The sequence below is a fragment of the Nipponia nippon genome, unplaced genomic scaffold (assembly GCF_047370975.1).
Source record: "Nipponia nippon isolate SJK-2023a ecotype South Korea unplaced genomic scaffold, ASM4737097v1 scaffold_33, whole genome shotgun sequence".
NCBI classification, from domain to species: Eukaryota; Metazoa; Chordata; class Aves; order Pelecaniformes; family Threskiornithidae; genus Nipponia; species Nipponia nippon.
The window spans coordinates 5346810-5368283 of NW_028262351.1; the positions used below are offsets into that span (position 1 = coordinate 5346810).

The window sequence follows — 21474 nt, forward strand, 5'->3', positions numbered from 1 at the left end:
CATAATAGGTTTTTGGTTTGCTTTGTCTGTTATCCTTTTGAAATGCCACTTACTGATTTTTGTTCTCAATCACTCAACACCAGGCAAATCTTGCGAGAGAACAGCTGCTTACAAACCTTGTTACAGCATTTGAAGTCACACAGTTTGACAATAGTCAGTAATGCATGTGGGACCCTGTGGAATCTTTCTGCACGAAATGCAAAAGATCAGGAGGCGCTGTGGGACATGGGAGCAGTGAGCATGCTCAAAAATCTCATTCACTCAAAACACAAAATGATAGCAATGGGCAGTGCTGCAGCTCTAAGAAACCTGATGGCAAATAGGCCAGCAAAATATAAGGATGCCAACATTATGTCTCCAGGATCAAGCTTACCATCTCTTCATGTTAGAAAACAAAAGGCACTGGAAGCAGAATTAGATGCTCAGCATTTATCAGAGACTTTTGACAACATAGATAATTTAAGCCCAAAAGCATCTCACCATAATAAACAGAGACATAAGCAAAATATTTACAATGAGTACGTTCTGGATTCCAGTCAACATGATGATGGGATTTGCAGATCAGAGAGTTTTAATACTGGTCATATGACTGTACTTTCACCATATTTAAATGCCGCAGTATTGCCTGGCTCCTCTTCCTTTAGTAGAGGAAACATAGAAAACTCTCAGTCTGAGGAAGACAGAAGTCTCGATAGGGATGGAGCAGTAGGTTTAAATAGCTATCATCCAACTACAGAGAATACTGGGAACTCCTCTAAGAGAATAGGAATGCAGATTACTGCTGCAGCTCAGATTGCCAAAGTTATGGAAGAAGCAAAAAGCATGCATATTCCACAAGAAGACAGAAATTCTTGTTCCACTTCTGAAATGCACTGTTTGACAGAAGACAGAAATGTCCCAAGAAGAACAGCTGCTGCCCATACTCACTCAAATACATACTTTCCTAAATCTGAGAATTCAAACAGGACATGTCCTATGCTTTATACAAAAATGGAATACAAGAGAGCTTCAAATGATAGTTTAAATAGTGTCAGTAGCAGTGATGGCTATGGTAAAAGAGGCCAAATGAAACCTTCCATTGAATCTTACTCGGAAGATGATGAAAGTAAATTTCGTAGTTATGGTCAATACCCAGCTGACTTGGCACATAAGATACATAGTGCAAATCATATGGATGACAATGATGAAGAGCTAGACACTCCTATTAATTATAGTCTTAAATATTCGGATGAACAGTTAAATTCTGGAAGGCAAAGTCCCTCTCAGAATGAAAGATGGGCAAGGCCTAAGCATATAATAGATGATGAAATAAAACAAAATGAACAAAGGCAGTTAAGGAGCCAAAATGCAACTTATTCCATGTATACTGAAAGTGGAGATGATAAGCGCATGAAATATCAGTCACCTTTTGGACAGCAAGAGTGTGTTTCTTCTTTTAGATCAAGAGGATCCAATGGTTCAGAGCATAGCAGAGTAGGCTCGACTCTTGGAATGAATCAGAAAGTAAACCAGTCCTTGTGCCAGGTTGATGATTATGACAATGATAAGCCAAACAACTATAGTGAACGCTGCTCTGAGGAGGAACAACACAAAGAGGAAGAAGACAGACCGACCAATTATAGCATAAAGTACAATGAAGAGGAACATCATGTTGATCAGCCTATTGATTATAGTCTAAAATATTCAACAGAAGTTCCTCCCTCTTCTCAGAAGCCATCTTTTACTTTTTCAAACAGTTCATCAGTGCAAAGCACTAAAACTGACCATATTTCCACAAGCTGTGGGAACATATCAACCCCTTCAGGTAGTTCAGAGGGACATAATCAGCTTCACCCAAGTTCTGCACAGAGTAGAAGCAGTCATGCTCAAAAGACTGCCTCCTGTAAGACTCCCTCTATTAATCAGGAAACCATACAAACTTACTGTGTGGAAGATACACCAATATGTTTTTCAAGGTGTAGCTCTTTGTCATCTTTGTCATCAGCTGAAGATGAAATAGGACGTGATCAATCCACACATGTGACAGATGCTAATAACACATTACAGATAGCAGAACTAAAGGAAAACAGTGGGATTCTGTCTACAGAAGGTGCAGTAAGTGAAGTTGCATCAGCATCTCAGCACATCAGAACAAAATCTAGTAGACTTCAGACTCCTAGTTTATCTCCTTCTGACTCTTCTAGACATAAAGCTGTTGAATTTTCTTCAGGTGCCAAATCTCCCTCAAAGAGTGGTGCACACACTCCTAAAAGTCCACCAGAACATTATGTGCAGGAGACTCCACTCATGTTTAGCAGATGTACTTCTGTAAGTTCCCTGGATAGTTTTGAAAGCCGTTCAATTGCTAGTTCAGTTCAAAGTGAGCCTTGCAGTGGAATGGTAAGTGGTATTATAAGTCCCAGTGATCTTCCAGACAGCCCTGGACAAACAGTGCCTCCAAGCAGAAGTAAAACTCCACCCCCTGCTCAAGGAGCTCAAGTAAAAAGGGAAGTAGCTAAAGGCAAAGTACCTAATGTAGAAAAGAGAGGGTCTGGTCCTAGACAGGTAGCTATAAATGAAGCTGTTCAAAGAGTTCAGGTACTGCCAGATGCTGATACATTATTACATTTTGCCACAGAAAGTACACCAGATGGATTTTCTTGCTCTTCTAGCCTAAGTGGTCTGAGTCTTGATGAACCGTTTATACAGAAAGATGTAGAGTTAAGAATAATGCCTCCTGTACATGAAAATGAACATGGAAATGAAGCAGAACCTGAACAGCCAGATGATACAAAGGATAACCAAAAGAAGAAAGCAGAGAAGCCTACTGAAGCAGAAAAAGACATTATGGATGATTCTGATGATGATGATATTGAAATATTGGAAGAATGTATTATTTCTGCAATGCCAACAAAATCTTCACGTAAAGCCAAAAAGCCTTCTCAAGCATCTGCTTCAAAAATACCTCATCCTGTAACCAGAAAGCCAAGCCAACTGCCAGTTTACAAACTTTTGCCTTCACAAACTGGACTGCAATCCCAAAAGTGTGTGAGTTTTACACCTGGAGATGATATGCCACAGGTATATTTTGTTGAGGATACACCAATAAATTTTTCAACAGCTACATCTTTGAGTGACCTCACAATAGAATCACTACCAAATGAGTTGGCCAGTGTAGAGAATGTGGGTACAAGGGCAGAGTCAGGGGAGTTTGAAAAGAGAGACACCATTCCTACAGAAGGTATAAGTACAGATGACTCTTGGAGAGCAAAAAGCTCAACTAGGACTGCCCCAGGACTGGATGATGACAAAACAGAAGAGGGTGATATTCTAGCCAAATGTATTAACTCAGCTATGCCAAAAGGAAAAAGTCACAAACCTTTCAGAGTGAAGAAGATAATGGATCAAATTCAACAAGCATCTTTATCTGTAAGTAACAAAAATCAGTCAGAATGTGATAAAAAGAAGCTAACATCACCAGTAAAGCCCATTCCCCAAAATAATGAATATAGAGCACGTGTAAGAAAAAACACAGAGCCTAAAAGCTATATTAATAATGAAAGAAGCTATTCAGAGAACAGAGACACAAAGAAACAGAATCTTAAAAATAATTCAAGATATTTTAATGACAAACTTCCAAATAATGAAGAGCATGTAAAAGGAAGCTTTGCATTTGATTCCCCTCATCATTACACGCCTATTGAGGGAACTCCTTATTGTTTTTCACGGAATGATTCCCTAAGTTCTTTAGATTTTGATGACGATGATGTTGACCTTTCAAGGGAGAAGGCAGAATTGCGAAAAGGAAAAGCAAAGGAAACAGAAACTGAAGACTGCACTAAAACAGAACAGTCTTCAAATCAGCAACCAAGTAATAGGACACAAGTTTGTCAAAAATACCCAACAGGCAGAAGCCGACCTAAAACTTTCTCTCAGTCAACTAAAGATATTCTAGACAGAGGAGCAGCTAAAGATGAGAAAATGCAGAATTTTGCTATCGAAAACACACCTGTATGTTTTTCTCGCAATTCATCTCTTAGTTCTCTCAGTGATATTGATCAAGAAAACAACAACAAAGAAAATGAACCTGCAAAACAAACTGAGGCTTCTGATTCACAAATAGAATCAAATAGACCACAGACTTCTGGTTATGCACCTAAATCATTTCATGTTGAAGATACTCCTGTATGTTTCTCTAGAAACAGCTCTCTGAGTTCTCTTAGTATTGACTCAGAAGATGATCTGTTGCAGGAATGCATTAGTTCTGCTATGCCTAAAAAGAAAAAAACCTCAAAAGTAAAGAGTGAATGTGAAAAAAATAATTCCAGAAATATGGGTGATATATTGGCAGAAGATTTAACACTGGATTTGAGAGAGATACAGAGGCTGGATTCAGAACATGGTTTCTCACCTGATTCAGAGAACTTTGATTGGAAAGCTATACAAGAAGGTGCAAATTCTATAGTTAGTAGCTTGCATCAAGCTGCAGCTGCTGCATCACTGACTAGACAAGCTTCATCAGACTCTGACTCTATCCTTTCATTAAAATCTGGTATTTCTCTAGGATCACCATTTCATCTTACCCCAGACCAAGAAGAAAAGCTTTTTACTAGTAATAAAGGTCCAAGAATTCTTAAGCCAGGGGAGAAGAGTACATTGGAGTCTAAAAAAATAGAATCTGAAAATAAGGGAATCAAAGGAGGAAAAAAAGTATATAAAAGTATAATTACAGGAAAAGCTTGCTCCAATTCAGAAGTTTCAAGCCAGTTAAAGCAACCACAGCAAACAAGTATGACTTCAATTTCACGTGGTAGGACAATGATTCATATTCCAGGAGTTCGAAATAGTTCCTCAAGTACTAGTCCTGTTTCCAAAAAAGGTCCCCCACTAAAAAATATAAACTCCAAGAGTCCCAGTGAAGGCCAAAGTTCCGTTAGTTCTCCAAGAGGAGTCAAGTCATCAGTGAAACCTGAGTCAGCTCCTGTAACTAGGCAACCATCTCAACAGAGTGGATCAAGTAAAGGACCTTCTCGATCAGGATCTAGAGACTCCACTCCTTCTAGACCTCAACAGCAGCTATTAAGCAGGCCTCTGCAATCTCCAGGCCGAAACTCAATTTCCCCAGGAAGAAATGGTATAAGTCCTCCCAACAAACTGTCTCAGTTGCCAAGGACATCATCTCCTAGTACAGCTTCAACTAAATCTTCAAGTTCAGGAAGAATGTTATATACAGCACCAGGCAGGCAGATGAGCCAGCAAAACCTTACAAAGCAAACTGCCTTACCTAAGAGTACCAGTGGCATTCCCAGAAGTGAGTCTGCTTCAAAAGGATTAAACCAAATTCTCAATAGTGGTGGATCAAACAAAAAGGCTGAACTATCCAGAATGTCATCCACAAAATCTAGCGGAAGTGAATCTGACAGATCTGAAAGACCTGTTCTGGTTCGTCAGTCAACTTTTATTAAAGAAGCTTCAAGTCCAAATCTAAGACAGAAATTAGAAGAGTATGCTTCATTTGAATCTCAGTCTCCTTACAGGCCAGGCTCTCCCACTAGGTCCCAAATACAGACTCCAGTTTTAAGTCCATCTCTTCCTGATATGTCTTTATCCACTCATTTAACTGCCCAGACTAGTGGTTGGCAAAATGTACCCCCTAATCTGAGTCCTTCTGTAGAATATGATGGGAGACCAGCAAAATGTCATGACATAGCTCGTTCTCATTCTGAGAGTCCATCTAGATTGCCAATCAATAGATCAGGAACATGGAAGCGTGAACATAGTAAGCATTCCTCATCACTTCCTCGTGTAAGCACTTGGAGAAGAACTGGAAGTTCTTCCTCAATTCTTTCAGCTTCTTCAGAATCCAGTGAAAAGGCAAAAAGTGAAGATGAAAAGCAACATGGAAGTTCTGTTTCTAGACACAAACAAAGTAAAGAAAGTCAAGCACCAGCAAAAGGTACTTGGAGAAAAATAAAAGAAAATGAAATTCCTCAAATAATGAATGATCCTCAGTATTCTTCCTCAGGTGCAACAAATGACTCTGATTCCAAAACTCTAATTTATCAGATGGCACCAGCTGTCTCTAAGACAGAGGATGTGTGGGTAAGGATAGAGGACTGCCCTATTAATAATTCTCGATCTGGAAGATCCCCAACTGGAAATACTCCCCCTGTTATTTACAGTGTTTCAGAGAAAGGGAGTGTGAATGATAAAGATTCTAAAGAGATTAATGAAAAACAAAATCCAGGGAATGGAAATGTTCCTGTTTGTACCATTGGTTTAGAAAAATGTCCAAACTCTTTCTTTCAGATAGACGGTCCAGAAAAGAAAGGAACGGAAGCAAAACCTGTAAAGAATAATCCTGTTCCTGCACCAGAAAATAATGAAAGTACTGTTAGTGAGCATACACCATTCAGTTCCAGTAGCTCAAGCAAACATAACTCCCCCAGTGGTACTGTTGCAGCAAGAGTGACTCCTTTCAACTACAGTCCAAGCCCCAGGAAGGGTAGTGCGGACAACAGTTCTGCTCAGCCATCACAAATACCAACACCAATAAATAACAGCACAAAGAAACGTGACTCAAAGACTGAAAATACAGACTCCAGCGGAACTCAGAGTCCTAAATGTCATTCTGGCTCTTACCTTGTGACTTCTGTTTAAGTACATCAAAAAATAAATGCAATTGACATATTATATACAGCAGCTATTTAGAAATTTTGTTTCAAATGAAACTTTAAAAGACTGGGTGTTGGTTTTATTTGTTTTTATCTTTTGTAAATAGGTTTGATTCTTGTTAGAGGGTCCTTGTTCTGGAAGCCATATTTGATAGTGTACTTTGTCTTCACCAGTAATATTTTGGAGGAATGCCTAACTGACAGCTTGGAATAAAATTGCTAATGCAATTATATTTGTACATTATGTTTATCATATTTAATTAGCATCCCATCCCATAATCCTTTAAGCATTGCTTGTTTTGATATCATGAGCATTACAGATAGAGATGATACAGTCATATTGCTTTATCAATTGTTTATGGATTACAGACTGACTAAACTACATCAGGGAAGAGTTGGTATTATTTATGCACAAAAGTAACTCAGTTTTAGTATTTGTGAGTCCTTCTAACACAATAATTAATCATGTGGCTGTGAAATTCACAGTACTATGGTTTTTGCTGAAGAAGCTTTCCCAGCCTGCTTTTCTGCATGAATAGAACTGATGGTTCATTTTCTGAAGTAATGATTAATATTTCTGTGGTCACATAATGTGCATAGATAGTTATGGTGTAACAATTTACACTTTCTTTGTGTTCCACAAAAAAACGGACAACTGTGTAACTGTAAAACCTTGAACAAAATTACTTTACCTGAACTAGATTTTGTCTTAAAGTAAGTAGAATTTTTTTGCTATGCTGTAACTTGTTATATATTCTGGTACTTGAAGTGAGGTGGCTGCTCTTCTATTAATGAGACATGGGTGATGTCTCAACAGAGACTAAAATGAACATTTCAGAATAAATTATTACTATATGTAAATTGTATGTGTTACTTCTGCATTACATAAAACCACAGCATTTTATTTTGAGATATCACCTTATAATGTGTTGTATAATGCACTTACACTTAAGGCCTGATCCAGCAGAATCTTGCACCTCCAATATTCACTCTTCTTTATCACTGACAAATGGCTGTTGTAGGATGCTTATAACCATTGCAGGATCAGGCCCTAGGTCTTCTGTACTATATTTGTAATTGAGACAGTTTGACACATCTCAGGTGCATAACAAGGCTAAAAGCAGGGTATTTCCAGAAACAAAGCAGTATAATTGTTTTCACGACTGCAAGCCTGAAACAATACTAGATTTAAAAAAAAAAAACACCACCAACTTTTGTTTTCTAAATATTACTTTTAATTGGGGAAAATAATGTAGAATGTGAAATAGTGACTATAAGACTTTAATTCTATTTGAAATCTTAATTCGTTATTTATTTATTTTTAAAATACAATCAAGGGAAAATATTGCAAAATCCCTATGACAAGGAATTTGTTATCATAGTAGAAAAAGTTTTATATGGAAACTAGGACATTTGCTGCCTCAAGCCTTTTTGATGTGAATATGGTTTGTGCTAAAACCTTTAAAAATATAGCCTGAATTTAGATGAGATTTGGTTCAAGGTAGAAATGCTTAGGAGAGAACATAACATTTGCTATTTTGTGCATGACTGAATGAACCATGAAATGGTATCTCAGTTTTGTTGTATCTTAACTTGACTATTCTAAAGTTAGCATTCTAAATGATTGGTAATCAGGATTCAAAATGCCCTGATTTCTGGAAGCACTGAAATAGAGCAATTTAACTTTATGGTATCTTTAACACAGTTGCAGACTGTATCACATCTGTGGCTTTTGTACTCCATCTGATATTGAAATGAATCTATTTTTATCTTAAATTCAGCATATGTCATGCACTGTTTATGAACAGAAATGAGATACTATCAGCAGACAGAAATCAATTTAGATTAGTTTAAAAGCCAATACCAAAATATCTTTTTGGAAGAAGTGGTATCTTATTTGCTCTTTTGTTCTTTGTCTCCCATCAAATTTGCTTATAGACGTGCCATACTTCTGTATCATCTGGTGAATCTGTAAACAAACAGCACTCCTCATGTTAGCATATAAAATATTTTCTATATAGTAGTCCTCACAAAACCTTTGATATGAATGTTATTGTCCTTTTAAAGATGAAATAGAGACAGAGAGAGATTATGCAATTTGTTCAAAGTCAAGACTGCACTGGAGCAGAATACAGAACACCATCCCTGTGTTTAAAATGCAAGAAAATCTTTCTTATAAATGATGTGATATTTTTTTTGTGCTGGGTTTTTAACTATTAATTTGAAGGTATACCATGTAATCCAGGATTATCATTTGACATCAGCTTTACATCTACATCCTGTTGATTTAAGAGTTTAAAGTTAAATTGAATCCATATAAAGAAATTCTGATTTCAGTTTTATAACTAAATAACTGTATGTGTATCAAACACCAGAATGTCTTTGAAAATTATAATGGCTTCTCTAGGTAGTCTTGGAGGTACTTCATGATCATTATAATTGGGAAGTTTCTCTTAATATCCTCATAACTAGCCTATATTTGTAGCAAAGATAGGTAAGATAAACTTTCCAACTATAAGGGTAGTGAAACACTAAAATATGCTTCCCATGGGAGTTGTTAAATTTTCATTATAAAAGTTTTAAGAAGAGGTTTAGCAAACATCTCTCAGGGATGGACTTCAGTATATTTCATATTGCCTGTATGCAGAGGTGACTGTATGCTTAGGTGACCTTTTGAAATCCCTTCCAGACCTACATTTCTCTATATCTAAAATGCTTAGTACCCATTAAGAGCCTTTTTGAATACTTAAGGACATCCATGATGTTTGATTTATGTTAGTGATTCGGATACAAAGTTATGTTCTAAGCTTAACTATAAAAATGGATGATGCTGGAAATAAATAAATAAATAAAATAAATAAATAAATAAATAAATAAATAAATAAATCAGTGACAAAAGGAGGGCCAGGGAGAATCTCCCTCCTTTGTTGGATGCAGAAGGTAACCTTGCCACGAAGGATGAGGAGAAGGCAGAGGTACTTAATGCCTTCTTTGCCTCAGTCTTTAATAGTCAGACTGGTCATCCTCGGATTTTTCAGGCCCCTGAGCTGGGAGATGGAGATAGGACGCAGAGTGAAGTCCCAGTTGTCGAAGAGGTGGCAGTCACTGACCTGCTCCTCCACCTGGATGCGCGCAAGTCCATGGGGCCAGATGGGATCCACCCGAGGATACTGAGGGAGCAGGCAGAGGAGCTGGCCAGGCCACTCTCCATTATTTATCAGCAGTCCTGGTCAACCGGGGAGGTCCCGGATGACTGGAAGCTAGCAAACATGACACCCCTCTACAAGAAGGGTCGGAAGGAGGATCCGGGGAACTACAGGCCTGTCAGCCTGACCTCGGTGCCGGGGAAGGTCATGGACCAGGTCATCTTGAGTGCCATTATGCAGCAAGTGCGGGACAACCAGGGGATCAGGCTCAGCCAGCATGGGTTTATGAAAGGGAGGTCCTGCTTCACTAACCTGGTCTCCTCCTATGACAAGGTGACCCGCTTAGTGGATGAGGGGAAGGCTGTGGATGTTGTCTGCTTGGACTTTAGGAAGGCCTTTGACACGGTCTCCCACAGCATTCTCCTGGAGAAGCTGGCTGCTCACAGCTTGGATGGGTGCACTCTCCCCTGGGTTAAAAACTGGCTGGACGGCCGAGCCCAGAGAGTGGTGGTGAATGGAGTCAAATCCAGTTGGCGGCCGGTCACAAGTGGTGTTCCCCAGGACTCAGTGTTGGGGCCGGTCCTGTTCAACATCTTCACTGATGATCTGGATGAGGAGATCGAGTGCACCCTCAGTAAGTTTGCAGATGACACCAAGTTGGGTGGGAGTGTCGATCTGCTGGAGGATAGGAAGGCCCTGCAGAGGGAACTGGGCAGGATGGATCGATGGGCCGGGGCCAACTGCATGAGATTCAACAAGGCTAAGTGCCGGGTCCTGTGCTTGGGTCACAACAACCCTATGCAACGCTACAGGCTTGGGGAAGAGTGGCTGGAGAGCTGTCTGGTGGAAAAGGACCTGGGGGTGTTGGTTGACAGCCGCCTGAACATGAGCCAGGAATGTGCTCAGGTGGCCAAGAAGGCCAATAGCATCCTGGCTTGTATCAGGAATAGTGTGGCCAGCAGGACCAGGGAGGTGATAGTGCCCCTGTACTCAGCACTGGTGAGGCCGCACCTTGAGTACTGTGTTCAGTTTTGGGCCCCTCACTACAAGAAGGGCATTGAGGTGCTGGAGCATGTCCAGAGGAGGGCAACAAAGCTGGTGAAGGGTCTAGAGCACAAGTCTTATGAGGAGCGGCTGAGGGAACTGGGGTTGTTTAGCCTGGAGAAGAGGAGGCTGAGGGGCGACCTTATTGCTCTCTACAACTACCTGAAAGGAGGTTGTAGTGAGGTGGGGGTCAGTCTCTTCTCCCTAGTAACAAGTGATAGGATGAGAGGAAACGGCCTCAAGCTGCGCCAGGGGAAGTTTAGGTTGGATATTAGGAAAAACTTCTTCTCCGAAAGGGTAGTCAGGCATTGGAACAGGCTGCCCAGGGAAGTGGCTGAGTCTCCATCCTTGGAGGTATTTAAAGGACGGATAGACGTGTTGCTCGAGGACATGGTTTAGCGGTGGACTTGGCAGTGACATGTTAACAATTGGACTCGATGATCTTAAGGGTCTTTTCCAACCTTAACGATTCTGTGATTCTATGAAATGCAAAGTCAGAAGAATGGAAAATGTCTGTAAGTAATATATTTGGTTCTTGGATTTTGTTAATGATACCTAAGATTAATGATAGCCATATTTGGTTAATGCTGCTAAAGATTTACTCTTCTTCCTTGGTTTTATTTCTATGAAGTCACCACAGCAGGTAACAGGACATTATTTATGTCAAGGCAAAAGGAGGAAAAGCAAGGAGCTAAGGAAACCAAGACTCGTTTTACTGTTCTTCTGAGATGCACTGCCTTTATTTCTCTAGATTTTGGTAGAACTTTTGTGATCTGTATGTAGACCTTTAGTTGTCCTTACCATTTCCACTACAAATCAAACTTGTACTTGAAAATCAGTTTACCCTGAAACATATTCATAAAGCTGATTTCTGACTGACTTACAGTTTTGTCCTCTTGTTGTGAAAACTGGAAACCTGACCTCCCCAGAAATGCTAATTAGTTCATCATTTTAAATGTACTTTTATTTTAGTTTCTCTCTTGAAGTTACATAAGTGTGCCATAGTAAGGTTATTGCTCAATTTCTGTGAAAGCTCTTCTGACTAAATATTGCAGACTTGAAAAGGGAACTAAACTATTTCTATTTTTCATGTGCAATTCTCTATCAGAATATTTCCCCCTGTGAAAGCTTAAAGAGAATTCTCAAAACTCTTTTCAGAGATGCCAGCTTAGATGCCAGGGTTTCCTGACATGACTGGAATATTGTTTCAAGCAAGACTTGGCTTCAGAATAAAAATATAGTTTACACCATATTCTTCAATGTGGACTATTTCTGATTGCTTTGGGGAAGTTAATTGTTGTGTCTTGGGCAAAGGGGAGAAAAGGAAATTGATAATTTCAGAGACTGTCAGCCATACTTCCCCAGGGATATACTTTCATATCTTCCCCAATAAACTGCATAAGCTGCATAGGAAGGAGAATAACATTTGTCTGCAATTTAATGAGATTTTATTTTGAAAGTATACCAGTAGGGCATGAAACTGAAAAACTTGTTTATGCTAATCTGACAGCTGAATTCTTTGACCTTCACTTCAGAATATTTCCTAGCTGTCCATCCATCCCCCCCAGTCAGAGGTAAGAGAAATGGGGATTACCAGGAAGATAATGAGCAGTTTATTAATAGATGTCTTAATTCTTTTTTAAGGGTAAAGACTGCATGTTATTTCTGAAGTAACAGCTTGCACTGTTGAAAGGAGAAGTTTCTTTCTCCCTTCCCATGCTTCTGGCTGCTCCTGCGGTTTGGCACTCATCCTACCCTTCAGTGGGCCAATTCAACTCTTACCTGGCAGAATTGGCAGGGGAATAAGATTAGTGCTGCTTTAGTGCATTGAACTGGATCAGTGCAGGGTCAGGCAAGTGCTGCCTGAGCCAGCAGAAAGGAGCAAATTGCAAACAGCTAGGACTGGTGGGAGGAGAGGGTGGGATAGCTTCCTTTATGGGTGGTGAGTTTTATATTGGATCAAACCATTATATGAAATTTTAAACTGGTATGCCAAGATTCAGAACTGTTCTTCACCCTTTTTGAGACAGCAAAAACATATTAAAGTTTTGGACTCTTTAACTGTTGTTCACTCTGAACTGCCTAATAGCCCCAAGCACTTTGCATTTAAACATATTATGTTCCAGACAAGTCTTTATCCTGGAAACTCTGACAAGTTTCTGCAGAAGTATTATATTAGTCTATAGTTTGTGTTCATAGAAAATAAATTTTTCTTCATCAAAACTTTCCAAAGAACCAATTTTTCTACTATATATAAACCTCTGGATGACAAATTTTAAATTTGGAATATTGCATGCAATAAAAAAGATTTACTGCAACTAGTTGTTTTCTCAAAGAGGCTTGAAGGGGGGAAAACATATCCCTTCCCTAATGAAGACAGTACTACTTGTAGGGATGATTTGGAAAATGTTTAGGTGAACTGTTAGAAGCTCTTGTATTCTCTTTTTACTAGATGCCTCCCAAACTTTTTTCTCACCTAGCTCTCATTAAATAATATGAACAGCTGTAAGAGTGTCTCTAAAATCCCATGTAGACTTCCACCTAAACATAACCTCATATACCTACTGTAATGTCTTGCAGTCTCATCCACCTGACAGCTTTGTTCTTGATGAGCTGTGTGATCTAGATAAAGCTGTGAATTGGAAGTGAATTGTCAGTCAATAAGCAGCCTGACTTCCTCCACATCCTTACAACTTTGAGGACTTTCTTGATACCAAATCACCCAAATGTGTTCACTCTTTGCTTCCACAGCCATTTCCTTTGCACTTTTAAGTATAACCAGAAAAAACGCTTATGCTTTTTTTTTAATTTCAAATCACATTAGAAACTTCATCCCCGCTTCATAGTTTCCTGTATGCAGAATAACAGATTGTATCTGTAAATGTGTTTATAGAGAATGTTAATGTAGTTAAGGTTGAGTTTTTGGTCAAAGTGGTAAGTTGGTTGGTTATGTGTTGTGTTTGACTGCATATTGGAAGTGCAAGGGAATTTGGTGTGGGGTTGAAGAGCTTAAGAGTTTACAATACTGTAGGTGTCTGAATGAATTGGTAATGTCCAGATGAATATAACGTTTTCTGCTGTCAACTTTCAGTCTACCAGATGTGCTGTTTACTTATTGGAAGACTGGGTAATGCTTCCCTAGCAAAGTTTTGCAGGTGATCTATTTCTCATGAAATTTCCAAACAGTTCTGGGTTTATATATTTATGAATTTCTGTCACTTCAAGATTTGAGGAAACTCTTCTAATTTTGCTGTTTGTGCAAGCATCCTTTGCCTGAGTGGCTGTGGAATTGCAATTAGGATATTATGAAGATTTAGAGGGAGCTTGTTCACTCAGTGAAATGCACGTCTGTCCAGAGTATAAGCCCAAGACCTACGTACAAACTGAATATCTCTTATGCCCTACTTTTTGGTGGGATTTAAGATGCATAAAGCTTGTGCTGGTTCTCTGCAAAGAGTTAAATCATTATCCTCTGAGTTTGGATGCATTTTCCCACCTGTAAATGTTGTTTCTCTTTAACAACTTGGCCCACAATTCTTTCCTTTGGTTTTGTTGTTTGCTTCTGCCTGAGATGCATTACTGTTTATATCCTAACTCTTAGTCTTGCTATGCATAACTTATTTATTACTTGCAGTGTTATATAACATTTCCTCTTGATTGCACCTTGTCATTCTTTTCTTGGCTACTACTAGAAGTTACATGTCGGTTTGCTGTATTAAAATACAATTTAATTAAAAAGGAAGTTGCTGTTAAGGTACTTAGGCAATGATAGAGCGTATCAGAACTAATGTCTTAAAAACCCATTCCATTTCATTTTGGTGGTAGTCACATTTTTCATATAAAGAAAAAGTGGAAAAAAGACAGACAGAGACAGAATTCACCAGTAGAGTGCTCTGTTCTCTTGCATGTTTCATTTTAAAATGAACTAACAGAATAAAATCTAGTTCCAACATGATGTAAATCCATAATCTCTCTCCGTTATTTACAAGAGGTTCACAAGAGATCTTATTTCATGACTTTTAAGCACAGTAGAGACTCAGTTAACTCCTAAGTCTTTCTTTTACATAATGAATGCAATTCTTTAGTCCCTAAATAGAGACAACTAGATTAGTTGCATTCCCAACACACACACACACATTTATATACACATGCATATTTTGCACGCTTTTGTTTACTTTAGGCTTTGACATATAGTTAGAAGCATTTAAATGAAAAAAAGATGCTGTTAGTAAGATCTTATGTTTTCTAATACATGTAACTGTTCATAGTTTAGAAGATGAGTTGTGATTTCAGGATTAATAAGTTTGGTTGACTGATTAGCTGGTACTTTATTTTTTAAGTGTTATAATAAAGGAAATTCCCTTACTAGTAATTTTTAAAAAGCTAGATTACATTTCATAGCCAGAATATAGAAAAGGCATTATTGCTATCACCTGCTGTTTAAAGTCAATAAGGATTAAAAAACCTAGGCGATTTTGACTGATTGCATTTAATACAAGTTAGCTTATGGCTAATTCTGTCCCTTCTCCTAACAATCTTCTGTATAAAATAGCATGGGGGGGGCACTTTTGATATACAATAAACAGAATTCAGATTTGCTTGTTCATCTCATCTAGATTGTTACTAAGGTCTGTGTTGGCAGATACTTTATATGGAAGTAGCTAAGGAAGAGCAAGAAGGTAGATTAAACCATAATATGAACGGAAAATTCTCATTTTTTATCTGTTTTTTGTTTGGTTTTTTTTTAATTGGGTGATGAGAGTTGTCACCTTTTTTTCTTAGAATAATTGTGATGATAGATTATTTGATGCTTTTTAAGTGTTTAAAGTAATTTGGAAGCTTTTCAGAGAGAAATCCCCTAGCTTAAGTGAATGCTATGAGTTCAGTGCAAATATCTACATTTTGTATCTGCATTGTGCCAATTCTGTTGCCAGCTAAACAGGGATTTGGATAGAGTCCATTGGCAGTGTGGTCCATGCTAGTCTCCTCCATATGTCAGTGAAATAGTGTATACAGTGTCTGCTATATTTTCCAAATCACTCCATGTAAATCAAGGCTTGGGTCTAGGTAACATATTCCAAAAAGCTTTTAGTTCTGAACAGAATACAAGTTGAGAGGACTGTTTCAAGGCAACTATGTGATTGTCTGCTGCTGCTATGGTGCAGCACTTACGCAGACTGAAACAAGTAAGCCTAATATGGCTTTAGAGATCTTGGGAATCTTTATGCCTTTTTAAGGGTGCTATCAAGATTGTTTATAGGACTCTACCATACTGATGAACAAAACTGACTTTTCTGCTGATTAATAGAGTAAGTTGTGTAGTTGTGGTCTCATGAATTGTAGAAGTAGGCATGAGGTAGTGCTTCTCCAGATACCCTTAATGTAAAAGATGGGATATTGGCTTGTTAAGATAGAAAGAACTGGAATAGTCTATGGACTTAAATAATAACTTATTTTGGGAAAGTGATGTACACAGTATTTTAAATGTGGAATATACCAAGAATAATAGTATGGTTCATTCTGCATATTGAAGTTTCATGGTATGTAAATACCCATTTGTCAATGTAAATGAAGGACAGCATTCTTTTTTCTCTACGCTGTTCAAATTTCTCTCAGACAGACCTAGTTTATGCCTGTCTACACTTTCATCTTAGTGTCATATATCATGCATCATGTTTCCATTTTGAACAGTTTCTTTCATTTCCAGTCCCTATATTTTATTTTAAAAGATATTTTGTGAATCCTTGCTTATAAAAATTGTGGAGAAAATCCTTCTCAGCTTACCCCTTTCCCTTCAGTGTCTATTGAATCTACCAAGATTTTACCTTCCATTGCTTTTCTTTGTTGTGTTGTATCTGAAGTCCACTACAGAGGTGTTGCACCAATCTAGCTAAAAATATTCCTCCTCTGAATGACTTCACTAATACAATTTTTATATAGGCATTTCTAGCATGCGTAGACTATGCAGTGTAATATCAGGTTAAAGAAAACTGAATACCTAAGCTAGGTCTGAATGAGCTGGTATCTGTATATGACGCTCTCCATAATACACAGAGGTATCAGCTCAATTCACCTGCATTTGCTTGGGCTGCCACTTCCAATTAGGGCAGTTGAATTTATCTTAGGTGAAATGTACCAGCCTGTATCACAACCACTGTTGAATTTCTGCTTCATAATTTTACATGCTCTTGATTTTATATATATATATATATATATATATGCACACACACATACACATACATATGAGCAAGTGAGAGTTTTCTTTCCCAGGTGCCATTAACAGTAATAAAATAGGGTTTGACTGAGAACATCTGACTTGCTGCTGACAGTGTGTACACGGTCATGTGTAAAACGATGCCGGTCAGTATGCTTGTCTGGCTGAACCCTGTGCATGATCACTGCAGTCTGTCCTATCTTCTTATGTCTTCTTATTAAATCTTTTCTTAACTATCTCTCTGTGTAATCTCACTCTCTATCACATGTGTATGTGCACTGCAAGAACTAATTGCCTGCTGCTGGTGAGACCTGCATGTATGTGAGTGAAATTTGGTGCCAGCTACCAGAGTCAGACCAGGGGTGTGGGTGCCCCTGGACTGTGGTGTCAGCTACTGGAGCGAGTGGGGTTTCAGCATCAGCTACTGGAGCAAGTGAGGGTCTCTTGCCTCTAGCCACTGGAGTGGGAACAGTGTGTGTCCCAAAAAACAGCTACTGGGGGAAATTTGCATGACTGAGGTAAGTGAGGGGCTCAGTGCCAGCAGCTGGAGCAGGACTGCAGGTCACAACCTGTGTGCCTGGTGCCAGCTGCTGGTGGGGGGGCCGAGTGTCTGTGTCTTACCCAGTCCTGGTGTGAGTGGGGTATGCGTGTGTATTCGCTAGCAAACTTCAAGCTGGACTAGCCAGTGAGTAGGGGGGCTCAGGTCTGGGCTGGGGTATCAGGTGGGCAGGAGGTCTGTGCTGGTATGCCCAGGGGGACATGTGGAGTGCACGAGGGACAAGTGTGTGAGTGCATGCATGTTTGATAGCGAGCATCAAGCTGGACTAGCTAGCAAGTAGGAGACCCATGAAGCAGGTTAGAGGACCTGGGATCCGGGCAGGGGTACTGGGTGAACAGAGGGGTCGTGCCAGTATTCGAGGGATCCGTGAATGTGTGTTGCACTTGTGAATCTAGAGAGTGTCATGGTTGTTCTTTAATTTAAACTCTGCTAGAGCACTGAGCTTCAGAAGGAGATCTAGGTTTGTACCCTTTTGGTGGGTTCAAACCCATGTGTCCCAGAAAGAAAGAGACTCCGAGGAGAGCTGCTCCAGAGCCAGCCCGATCCTCAGCAGAGCAGCAGATCTCGGTGCACAGGGGGGTTTCCTGAGGCAGGGAAACGCCGGGGCAGCAGACAGACCCGCCAGGAGCCTGTGGCTCTCATGAGAGACGCTGACGAGGCCTGGGTGTTGCCAGAGCAACTGCGGCCACCCCCACACCTATAAAAAAGCAGCCTGGGGAGCGCTAGTGATCAGGAACGCTGCGAACAGACTGTAGCGTCGCAGTAAAGAGCATGGCGCGTCAGCCAGGGTGTGACGTGGCAGTTTGCGTGGAAGGGCATGCAGGGAGGGCCTAGTCACCCTGCCAGCTCAAGAGGTGAGTTCAACTGGTGGTCATCGCCCTCTCAGAAGGAGCTTAGCTATGGTATCCACCCAGCAGAAAGCCATGTCCTTTGCACTCGACAGAATGGATGTGGCAACCCAGACAGAGCTCCCATGAAAACATGCAGCCATCCAGGTCTAAGGCTGCAGGGCGTGCCAGAGCCTTTCACTGGTAACGGTTGGCAGTAGTGAGAACAGCTGTGTGAGGTGTGACTAAGTGGATGATCTGCTCAGCCTGGTGGCAGAGCTAGGAGAGGAAGTAGAAAGGTTAAGGAGCATCAGGGAGTCTAAGAAAGAGATAGACTGGTGAAACCATGCTCTGCCCTCCCTGAAACAGAAACAGGAACCACCAGAAAAAAACCAAGATCAAGGGGATCCTGTATCCTCCCCCTGCCAGGCTGAAGGCAGTAGCTTAAAGGAAAGGAGTGAATGGAGGCAAGTCCACACTCGGGGCAGCAGGTGAACCCCCTCCTTGCCCACCTTGCCTTCCCAGGTGCCTCTGTACAACAGGTATGAGGCTCTGGATGTGGCTGACCAGTCAATGGATGATGTGGATGATGGTCCATCTACACCAGAGGTGTTGCCAAGGTCAGAAAGGTCCACCCCCTGTATCATGACCACCTCCATGAGGAAGAAAAGACGGGTTACGGTTGTAGGTGACTCCCTTCTGAGGGGAACAGAGGGTCCAATATGCCAGACAGACCCTCCTCTTAGGGAAGTCTGCTGCCTCCCTGGGGCCCAGGTTAAGGACATCACTAGGAAACTTCCTAGCCTGGTACAACACTCAGACTATTAGCCATTATTGCTTTTCCATGTGGGTGGCGATGAAGCCACAATGTGTAGTCCAAGGGCTATCAAAATAGACTTCAGGGCCTTGAGACGGTTGGTAAGGGAATCTGGAACACAGGTAATTTTTTCCTCTATCCTTCCAGTTGCAGGCAGCGACACTGGAAGAAACAGACGGACCCAGTCTGTTAATACATGGCTCCATGGCTGGTGTCACCGCCACAATTTCAGGTTTTTCGATAATGGGATGGTCTACATGGCACCAGGCCTGCTGACGTCAGATGGGATTCACCTTTCTCAAAGGGGGAAGAGGGTCTATGCTCACGAGCTAGCGGGGCTCATTGACAGAGCTTTAAACTAGCCTTGAAGGGGGAGGGGGATATTATAAGGCTTGCCTGTGACAAGCCATGGGACAACACACCAAGGTTAGAGGGACGGGGTGCTAGCGAGGGCCCTCAGCCTGTTGCTCCAAGACATGCTGGGTACACTGGAGCACGCTTGAAGTCTTACAGAGATGAGCCAGGGGCTCCTGAGGTAATAGGAGCCAACAGGGAAACACCAGTGAAATACCTCAAAGGAATTAAGGTGTGTTCCTCTAAGAAGGTGACACGGCCAACAGCCCAGCTGAAGTGCCTCTACACCAATGCACACAGCATGGGCAACAAACAGGAGGAGTTGGAAGCCACCATGCTGCTAGAAAGCTACGATCTAGTCGCCATTACTGAAACTTGGTGGGACGCATCCCATGACTGGAGTGCGGCTATCGATGGCTACAGGCTGTTCAGAAGGGACAGGCAAGGTAGGAGGGGTGGAGGGGTTGCCCTCTACATCAAGAAATGGATAGATTGTGAAGAGCTGTCTCTGAAGAATAGCCATGAGCAGGTTGAAAGCTTATGGGTAAGAATTAGAGACTGAAGCAACAAAGGGAACCTTGTGGTTGGTGTTTACTACAGGCTGCCTGATAGAGGGGAGCCTATTGACGAAGCCTTCTTACTCCAGATACAGGAGGCATAGTGCTTGCAGGCTCTCGTCCTGCTGGGGGACTTCAACCACCTCAACATCTGCTGGAAAAATAGCACGGCGAGCTGTAAGCAATCCAGGAGACTCCTGGAGTGCATTGAGGATAACTTCTTAAGCCAGGTAATAAACCGCCCTACCAGAGGGGATGCGATACTGGACCTGATGGTCACCAATGCAAGTAAGCTAATTGGAGACATCAAGATTGGAGGCAGCCTGGGATGCAGTGATCATGCACTGGTGGAGTTCGCAGTCCTGAGGGATATGGGTCAGGTGAAGAGTAGAGTCAGGACCCTGAATTTTAGGAAAGCAAATTTCCAGCTGTTCAAGGAGTTAGTTAGTCAACAGGACCCCACTGGGAAACTGCCCTCAGGGACAAGGGAGCAGAACAGAGCTGGCAGATCTTTAAGGACGCTTTCCATAGAGCGCAAGAGCTCTCGATCCCCAGGTGTAAGAAATCAGGAAAGGAAGGCAGGAGACCAGCATGGCTGAGTCAAGACCTGCTGGTCAAACTAAAGGGAAAGAAGGAAATGCACAGGCAGTGGAAGCAGGGACAGGTATCCTGGGAAGAGTATAGGGACGTTGCCCGGATGTGTAGGGATGGGGTCAGGAAGGCCAAGGCGTGGCTGGAGCTGAACTTGGCAAGGGACGCAAAGAATAATAAGAAGGGCTTCTACAGGTATGTCAGCCAGAAAAGGAAGGTCAAAGAAAGTGTACTTCTCCATGATGAACGCGACTGGAAAGCAGGTAACAACAGACGAGGTGAAGGCTGAGGTACTCAACAACTTTTTTGCCTCAGTCTTCACTGGCAACCTCTCTTCCCACACCTCTCGAGTGGATGGACCGCAAGGCAGGGACTGGGGGAGCAAAGTCCCTCCCACTGTAAGAGAAGATCAGGTACGAGAACACCTGAGGAACCTGAACATACATAAGTCTATGGGACCTGACGAGATGCATCCCAGAGTCCTGAGGGAATTGGCTGATGTAGTTGCTAAGCCACTCTCCATGATATTTGAAAAGTCATGGAAGTCAGGTGAAGTCCCTGGGGACTGGAAAAAGGGAAATATTGCACCCATTTTTAAAAAGGGTAAAAAGGAGGACCCTGGGAACTAGCAACCAGTCAGCTTCACCTCTGTGCCTGGGAAGATCATGGAACAGATCCTCCTAGAAGCTATGCTAAGGCACATGGAGGACAG

The 21474-nt window shown here is 41.2% G+C and overlaps 1 protein-coding gene across 22 annotated transcripts in view; it reads left to right on the plus strand.

The window, feature by feature from the left end:
- Positions 1-9577, plus strand: part of LOC104015306 (adenomatous polyposis coli protein-like) — a 177676-nt gene extending 168099 nt beyond the window's left edge. For 16 of the 22 annotated variants that reach the window (XM_087770708.1, XM_087770706.1, XM_087770717.1 and 13 more), the window contains one exon: positions 84-9577. In XM_087770708.1, coding sequence (XP_087626834.1) covers positions 84-6639 — 6556 coding nt within the window. In that variant the 3' untranslated portion in view covers positions 6640-9577. The remainder of the gene's footprint in view (positions 1-83) is intronic. The other 6 variants (XM_087770709.1, XM_087770710.1, XM_087770722.1 and 3 more) reach the window with 5 other exon arrangements.
- The last annotated feature ends 11897 nt before the right edge of the window (positions 9578-21474 follow it).